This window comes from Chaetura pelagica, unplaced genomic scaffold (assembly GCF_000747805.2).
Source record: "Chaetura pelagica isolate M959 unplaced genomic scaffold, ChaPel_1.0 scaffold2373, whole genome shotgun sequence".
NCBI classification, from domain to species: domain Eukaryota; kingdom Metazoa; phylum Chordata; class Aves; order Apodiformes; family Apodidae; genus Chaetura; species Chaetura pelagica.
Genome location: NW_009952680.1, coordinates 9,342 through 17,594, shown reverse-complemented (window position 1 = coordinate 17,594; position 8,253 = coordinate 9,342). Strand labels below are relative to the sequence as shown.

Here is an 8,253-nt window from a genome sequence, read left to right as displayed (position 1 = left end):
ACACCCTTCTTAGTGGCAGCCATTGGGAATCCTCATTTTTTCTTTTTTTTTTCGGCAAGATCTCAGCTGCCTTTTCCCCCCTGTGCTTCACCTCCAGGTTCACATATGCCGGTCCCCTGTGGTGAGCTGGCAGCCCAAAGGGGCTCTGGGAGACCCTGCCAAGGCCCTCGTCTGTGGCCTCCTGGGCACGGTGGGCGGCGGATAACCGGGAAATTAAAGCCGGAGCCTCCCCCGGCCCCCGAGTGTGCCCCTTGCACAAAGGCAGGCAGGCTGCTCTGCCTGCCGGGGCTCAGACACCATCTGTCCTGTGGGGAGAAGCATCAGAGAGACCGTCTTTCCTCGGACTATTCCACTTAATGCCCTTTGGAAAACAATCCCATTCCCAGCAGGTGCTAATCTCTTGAGTGGATCCGGCTCAGCCAATGTGTTCTTGGCTCTGCCTTTGTACCGCAGCCTGGGCGCCTGCCCAGCGCCCTCAGCCCATTGGGTTTGGGGAGAAACCCTGCTGAAAGATGGACCCAAGTGGGTTTGTCATTCCCAGCCTCTCCTGCTTTCATACACGAGTGTTTCAGCAGGTTTCTGGAGCGGTGAGCACAGTTCCCCGCTCTCCAGCGTGTGCAGCAGCCTGGGCAGGGACGGGGGTTCCAGCTGTCACCCGGGCCCCTTTCATCTATTTGGAAAATGCTGAAATTGTGCTGAATGGTGTGGGGTTATTGCAGGTTCCCTGGAGCTGGTGATGAAACCAGTTTGACAGGAGGCTGTGGCAGGGAGGATTAGGGCTGGAATGTGCTAGTGAGGGATTGTTTCTGGTTAGAAAAGAGCTGGATTTGGCCCTCACTAGGCTGAAGCCCCCCCAGGTTTGCTGGGCCTTGGGCTGAGGCCCCAGGGGCAGCCTCGGTGTGTGGGTAGACCCGGAGGAGAGGAGAGCCAGGCCACGTGCTTAGTTAATTAACCCTTTTGAGTTTATGGCTGCATCCCTCAGGCTTCTGTGAAGGCAGAGCCCTGGAGCTTGGATAGGAGCAGCACCCCAGCACCCCCAGCATCCCAATGCCTGCTCCCAGGGCAGGAGAGGCAGCAGGCGGGTGGCATTCCCTGCCATTGTTATGGAGATCAGCAGCTGCTTCCCTGGAAGTGGAGGTCAGTATTTGCATAACAGCTAGAGCTGGGTCTCCAGATGCACCTGCCACCACGCTGTCCCCAGAGCCCCTTCCCCTCCCCGTTGTCCCCAGAGCCCCTTCCCCACCCCAGATGGGGGCTTGCCCAGGTGTGATGCTGGTGTCCTGGAGAAGCTCTGAGACCTCTGCCTTGGATGGTGGGTTTCCGTGGCATTCTCTGGGCTTGTGTTGAGCTTCAGTCTGCATCTGGTGGGCAGTGTGGTGTAACTGTCCTTGTTCCTGTCCCTGCTGCCCTCCTTTGCAGGCCCTGCAGGATGTCTCTTCCCCTTTCACAGCACGTAGGGACCAGCCGAGCTGTGTTTACAGCATCCTAGTGGCAGCCATTGGGAATACTCATGTTTTCTTTTTTTTTTCTGCAAGATCTCAGCTGCCTTTTCCCCCCTGTGCTTCACCTCCAGGTTCACATATGCCGGTCCCCTGTGGTGAGCTGGCAGCCCAAAGGGGCTCTGGGAGCAGGTTGCTGTTGAGGCAGGGCTTTGTTGTGGTCTGTGCTGAGCTGCTGCCTTCTTTTTTGTCCATGCTTGTCTCAGTGCTCGGCACAAAACTGTTCCCAGCATCTCATTAGCAAATGTCTGGTCATCCAGATGACTCTGCTCCTGGCCGGTGATTGGTGTTAGACCCCTCAGCAGTGACACAGCTGTAGTTACAGCAAAGGTGTAACAGAAACAACCTTGTTTTCAAGTGAAACATTGCCTCTTGAGGAGGATGCCTGGATTGGGAGTCAGATGCTGTGGCTCATGCTGCTGGCTTGTGTGCAGCTCCAGGCACAGCACGTACCCTCTGTTGGGCTGTCTGAGAACAACGCTGACTTATCCCACAGCAGCTTTTGGAGGACCAGCTCAATTTTGGTAAAACACATTAAGATTCTTGGGTGGGAAAGGCAGAGCTGGCTGCTGTGGGTGTCTGGCTGAATGTCAGGGTTTCCTGCTGGAGTCAGAGTCTCTGTGGTGAAGTCACACCAAGTGCCACTGGGTCATCATGAACAGTCCTGGTAGAGACTGGCTCTTTTCTACTGGTTTTCAGAGCTTGGTTCGGGTGTCCCGCTGATCTCTGTGTCCTTCCCCTCCCCATGCAAGAAAAGCTTTTAGCACCCAAATGCTGCCCTTCCCTTCTTGCTCTGCCCCTGCCTCACAGGAGACTAGGTGGGGGATTCACTGCCCTTGTGCTTTGGTGTCTCTGAATCCTCTTTCCCCAGTGCTGGGGCTTATCTGGAAAGAGGAACCCGCTCTGCTCCACTCACCCTGAATGGGATCCAGCAACCATTCTCCTTCAAGCTCAGCCCAGGGAGCTGCTGGGGCAGCACTGGTGAATGAAACCAGCTGAAATCTTGCAGTGGGAACTAGCAAGAGGCTCAAACTTTGGCTCTTCCCCTTCCTATTTCCTCAACCAGACCTCAAATTAACCAGTGTCTGATGAATGTGCTCTCCCACCCGGGACAGAGCACTTTGGCTCAGACCTGATCCTCTTTTCTCTCTACCATGGTGTCCAGTGGGCAGCGTTTAAATGGTTGCTGTGTACCCCCAGTGCTGGGTTGTGGTTTGGGGCACTGCAGAACCTCCCTGCCCCAGCTCTGTGGGGTGGTGAGCTGGATCTCCAGGTCTTCTGTCTCCTGCAAGTGCTGGTTAGGCTCCAGAAAGAAAACCTTGTGTCCTTCTCCTGCTCCAGGGGAGGGGCAAGCAGGGGGCTACCCTGTGCACAGACACAGCCTCTTTCTGCTTCCTCATTGCCCGCCCCAGAGCATCCTCCCCTTGTCACCCGGGCTAGGGAAGGGGATGTGACTAGGGAAGGGGATGTGACGGGTGTTGGGTGCTGGAACAGCCTGTCCTGTTCTCTCCGGGGTGGAAGAGGCCCACGGGTATGTGGAGAGGGCGGTTGAGACACTGACGTGCTGTTGCTACCATAGTCCTTGTGATCGACTCAGGAATTCCAAATATTTCCTCTCAGATAAAGGTGACTGGAGGAGGCCAGAAATATCTGGACGTGTCTGGGCAAGCCTGAGATCCCAAACACCAGACCAGAGAGGTCAGGATCGGTACTGGTAGTGCTGGGCTTCAGGTGCAGAGCAGCCCAGGCCTGGGTGCTGTGGGAACGGAGCAGGCTGCCTTTCCCTAACCTTCAGCCCGGGAGGGAGGACGCTCCTGCCTGTTTTCCCACTCCCCCTGTTCTGGGATTGTCATTCCCAGGGAGCACATCTGGGATTGCAGTTGTGCAGGGGCTGAGCCATCACTGCTCCCAGGGACAGTTTCCCTGCGGAAGGGGCCGTGTCCCCGCAGCTGCAGCCCCATTCCCAGGGGAAGGAGAGGGGCTCTTGTCCTGCTCTTCTCCGTCTGTAGCAGCCGATAGCTCTCGGTTCACCGTGTGCCATTTATCTCTTGTTCAGCAAACACTTCCTTTTCTTAGAAGTACGGGCTTCAAACATGCTTCTTGGAACTGCCTTTCCCCAAGCTCGGCGGTTCATGCCGTGGAGGGGCAGCATGGAGGGTGGGCCTGTGCAGCCTCCTCCCTCCTGAGCATTCCTGGGTTCTGTGTCCAAGGGCAGGACTTTCCTGGGGCCGGGGCCCTGGAGCAGAGGGATGTTATAGGGGGTGGAGGCATTCCACAGGTGCGTTTGGACAAGCCTGTGCCTTCTGCCCCACTTCCCCCATGCCCTCCATCCCCACCAGCCTGCTCTGCTGCCACTTACTGTGCTCTGCGCCACCTGTCACCAGAGGGATTTCCTGTGCCCTAATTCAAAATATCCCCTCCTTGGGCCCAGGCTGTCCTGCAGCACATCGCTGGCTGTTCCTGTGGCTGTCACCCTGGGCGAGTGGCCGGGCAGGGGGGCTGGCAGTGGGCAGCAGCCCCCACTGGTGTCCCTGGATGGCACCTGAGTGTCAGAGGATGGCACATGCAGGGCTGGGATGTGGTACAGCACCTCCACAGAGCCTGTGCCAGCTGGCAGGCCTGGTGGGAAGTGAGCTGCCTTCTGCTGCTCTGTGTGGGTGGTGGGAGTCACAGGGATGGTTGTCACATCCCTGAATGTGACTCTGAGTAAGTTTGCAGCAATGACGTGCCCCAGGATGAGTTAGCTGGAGATGGTGTTTGGTGGAAGGCAGAGAAGAGCTTTGGTGGGGCTGAGGTGCACAGCTCACCTGGATGGTTGTTAAAGTACCTGATCCCTCACTGAGGAGGATGGTGCCAGGGAGAGGGGCATAGCCCAGGCCCTAGAGCCCCTGCAGGTCCTGTGCCAGTGATCGCAGCTCCTCCCAGGCTGTGGGCAGGCGTGGGAGGCATCGTGGAGGCAGAGCTGCCAGACCCAGGCAGGCAGGGATGCTCCCCCTGCCTCTGTGACACAAGCACAGCGTCAGCTGCGCTTATCTCTGCTTTCCCAGAGCAGCCGGGTTACTGGAACTGCTTTCACTTATCAGGGAACAGGGGGACCTTGCTGGGAAGATGGGCTCAAGATGCAGCAGTGTTGATCCTCGGCTCCATCCCAGAGCTCCAGCTCCCTCCAGCCCCTGGGCTCCTGCTCAGTCCTGATAAACCTGGGAGCTGCTGGGGTGTGAAGTTCACATATCCTGGCCATGGCACCCACGGTCCCTGCACTGTGTGTGGCCCAGGGGTCCCAGCTGCTGTCCTCTTGGTGCTCTGAGGTCCCATGGGAGCAGGAGGGATGGCATTGTGCCATGGGGGGATGCTGCACGGTGAGCAGAGGTGCTCTGAGAGCCTGTTTTCAGGATCACTTCAGCTCCTGTGGTCTTCACCCTCCCTGTCCTCCATGTCCCCCTTCCAGGCCATAGCCGTCTGTCCCCAGCCCCATCACACACCCCCCGTGGGGGCCGTGGCTGTTTGCTGCTCTGCTGCAATCCTCCTGGCTCACACTGCTGCTGCTGAGGAAGGGCTGGAGGTGGCTGGCTGGGACGAGCCAGGCAGGAGTGACTGCATTCCTGGCCAGTGGGCCCAGGCTGTCCGGCAGCCCATCGCTGGCTGTTCCTGTGGCTGTCACCCTGGGCGAGTGGCCGGGCAGGGGGGCTGGCAGTGGGCAGCAGCCCCCACTGGTGTCCCTGGATGGCACCTGAGTGTCAGAGGATGGCACATGCAGGGCTGGGATGTGGTACAGCACCTCCACAGAGCCTGTGCCAGCTGGCAGGCCTGGTGGGAAGTGAGCTGCCTTCTGCTGCTCTGTGTGGGTGGTGGGAGTCACAGGGATGGTTGTCACATCCCTGAATGTGACTCTGAGTAAGTTTGCAGCAATGACGTGCCCCAGGATGAGTTAGCTGGAGATGGTGTTTGGTGGAAGGCAGAGAAGAGCTTTGGTGGGGCTGAGGTGCACAGCTCACCTGGATGGTTGTTAAAGTACCTGATCCCTCACTGAGGAGGATGGTGCCAGGGAGAGGGGCATAGCCCAGGCCCTAGAGCCCCTGCAGGTCCTGTGCCAGTGATCGCAGCTCCTCCCAGGCTGTGGGCAGGCGTGGGAGGCATCGTGGAGGCAGAGCTGCCAGGCCCAGGCAGGCAGGGATGCTCCCCCTGCCTCTGTGACACAAGCACAGCGTCAGCTGCGCTTATCTCTGCTTTCCCAGAGCAGCCGGGTTACTGGAACTGCTTTCACTTATCAGGGAACAGGGGGACCTTGCTGGGAAGATGGGCTCAAGATGCAGCAGTGTTGATCCTCGGCTCCATCCCAGAGCTCCAGCTCCCTCCAGCCCCTGGGCTCCTGCTCAGTCCTGATAAACCTGGGAGCTGCTGGGGTGTGAAGTTCACATATCCTGGCCATGGCACCCACGGTCCCTGCACTGTGTGTGGCCCAGGGGTCCCAGCTGCTGTCCTCTTGGTGCTCTGAGGTCCCATGGGAGCAGGAGGGATGGCATTGTGCCATGGGGGGATGCTGCACGGTGAGCAGAGGTGCTCTGAGAGCCTGTTTTCAGGATCACTTCAGCTCCTGTGGTCTTCACCCTCCCTGTCCTCCATGTCCCCCTTCCAGGCCATAGCCGTCTGTCCCCAGCCCCATCACACACCCCCCGTGGGGGCCGTGGCTGTTTGCTGCTCTGCTGCAATCCTCCTGGCTCACACTGCTGCTGCTGAGGAAGGGCTGGAGGTGGCTGGCTGGGACGAGCCAGGCAGGAGTGACTGCATTCCTGGCCAGGCTTGGTGCTCTGCCTGCTCTCCCTGAGCCTGGGGGAAAGCAGGAGTTACACGACCTGGAGTATCTGCCACAGGGATTCACAAAATCCCTATCAGAGTCAGCTGCAGTGGCTGGGACTTGGGAGTGCTGGTCTTGCTGGGATGTGTCAGTGGGGAGCTGGGAGCCTCCATGTCAGATGTAGAAGGAGTGAGGGGGGTGCAGTGTGGGCTCCTGCTGCAGCCGTGGGCACCAGCCCTGCTGCTGCTCCCCAGGCCTTGGCCACAGAGTAGAGCCCAGCGTGTTCCTGCTGCAATGATTTCTATCACACTTGGATGCTAATTTTAGAGAGCCCAAGAGCACGTGACGCATCTCCTGCCCTGCCCGCGTGGTGTTCTCCCTGCAGATCCTTCCTGGCATCCCCTTCTCTCATGACTGGTCCTGTGCTTCTCCCGTCGCTCTCCGTGCGTGATTCAGAGCGAGGAAGCACAGGGCACCTGTCACCCGCCCGCTCCCAGCACCGCTGCCCTGCCAGCCTTCCTGCCCCTTCCCGCTGCGCCATCCCCACCTGACCATTCCATAGGGGAGGAATGAGCCTCGGAAAGGGGGCAGAACCAGGTGCTCCCCTCCCACCCCTCTCCTCACCGCCCTGCTCTTTTCCCACAGGAGCGGTTTGTGGACCTGTATGGGAACGATGCTGCTGCCGAGGTGAGGAAGGGCCAGGAGACCTTCAACAAGTGGCTCCTGACCGGGGCGACGGTGGCGGGAGTGCTCCTGCTGGGATCCCTGCTGAGCCGCAAGTGACCCCGCCAGCCCCCCCGCCGGGACGGCCGCGCCACCCCCTTGCCACATACCCCCCCCGACTGCCCCTGCCCGTGTGTTTCCGAGGCGCTGAGGCCGATGCAGCACTTCAACCAATGTCTCCCGGTGCCTGGGGGGTGCAGGCGGCCGGGGGCAGCGCTGCCTAGAAGGTGTCCCAGCCCCGCAGGGTCCTTAGGTCACTTTGAAATGAATAAACAGACTTATTTTTGCATGTGTGAGTGCGTGCGTGTGTGTAGATGTGTCACTAATATAAGATTCCCCAGCCAGAGCAAGGGTCCAGGCTCCGTGTCCCCGTCCCTGGGGACAAGGCAGGCTGCCCAAGGGGATGGGGCGTCCCTGTGGCATCCCTGTCCCGTCCCTGCTTCCTTCTGGGCAGAGCTCATCCCTGTGGAGGAAGACAGGGGTCAGGATGCCCTCGTGTCACCCCCTCGAGCTCCTTTGTCCTGAACAGCAGCCACTGGGAACTGAGGCTGCTCTCAAGGGGGTATGATGATTTGTCAGGCCCAAGTTGAAGGGATCTTCCTCCTCCTCTTCCTCCTCCTCCCTCTGAATGTAGATTGCAGGGCCCCTCCCACCCCATGTGCACCCCTCCAGGCAGGAAAGGCAGGAGACAAACGAGGGGGGGTGAGTTTTCCCCAGCCCCCCCACCCTGCTACAAGGGGCTCTGCGGGGAGCCGGGGGGTGGAAGGAGCAGGGGGGAGCGATGGGTGCTCCTGCCAGTCCCAGGGAAAGGCAGAGCAGCCCCTTCATGGCCAAGCCCTGGAGACAGAGCTCTGGGAAGGCCAAAGTGAGGGCTGGCACTGTCCCCACCACCAGGACACCCCTTTAGGGACAACGGGAGCCACTGGCCCCTCCTGTCCTGCCCGTCCCCACAGTGCAGGCAGATCCCTGTCCCCGTGGCGTGGCTGTGACGGGTGCGTGCAGTGGCAGAGGTGTCTGGCTTCCCCTTCCTGTGCCGCCGGAGTGCGGGACCTCCGGGCTTTGAGCTGAAATTAGCTTCCAAAATAACCCCTCGTCCTTCAGAGCCCACTCCAGCTGATCCCCCAAGCCCCCCACCCCCCGCGGGTCTGGCTGTGCCTACACGCACCCCCCGCGCTCTGCTGTACATATCCGAGTAGGTTTTAATTCCTTTTTTTTTTTTTTGTGAATACTCTTAAT

The 8,253-nt window shown here is 59.5% G+C and overlaps 2 protein-coding genes across 3 annotated transcripts in view; one reads left to right on the top strand and one right to left on the bottom strand.

Moving 5' to 3' along the window:
- BCL2L1 (BCL2-like 1) overlaps nucleotides 1–7,081 on the top strand; it is a 39,172-nt gene extending 32,091 nt beyond the window's left edge. The window contains exon 2 of one of the 2 annotated variants that reach the window (XM_009993761.1): nucleotides 6,940–7,081. In XM_009993761.1, the coding sequence (XP_009992063.1) occupies nucleotides 6,940–7,077 (138 nt within the window). In that variant the 3' untranslated portion in view covers nucleotides 7,078–7,081. The remainder of the gene's footprint in view (nucleotides 1–6,939) is intronic. The other variant, XM_009993762.1, reaches the window with a different exon arrangement.
- A 393-nt stretch (nucleotides 7,082–7,474) lies between these two features.
- Nucleotides 7,475–8,253, bottom strand: part of LOC104385325 (bactericidal permeability-increasing protein-like) — a gene marked incomplete at its 5' end in the record, with an annotated part of 5,694 nt that continues 4,915 nt past the window's right edge. Inside the window, 1 exon segment of the mRNA XM_009993763.1 lies at nucleotides 7,475–7,480. Coding sequence (XP_009992065.1) covers nucleotides 7,475–7,480 — 6 coding nt within the window.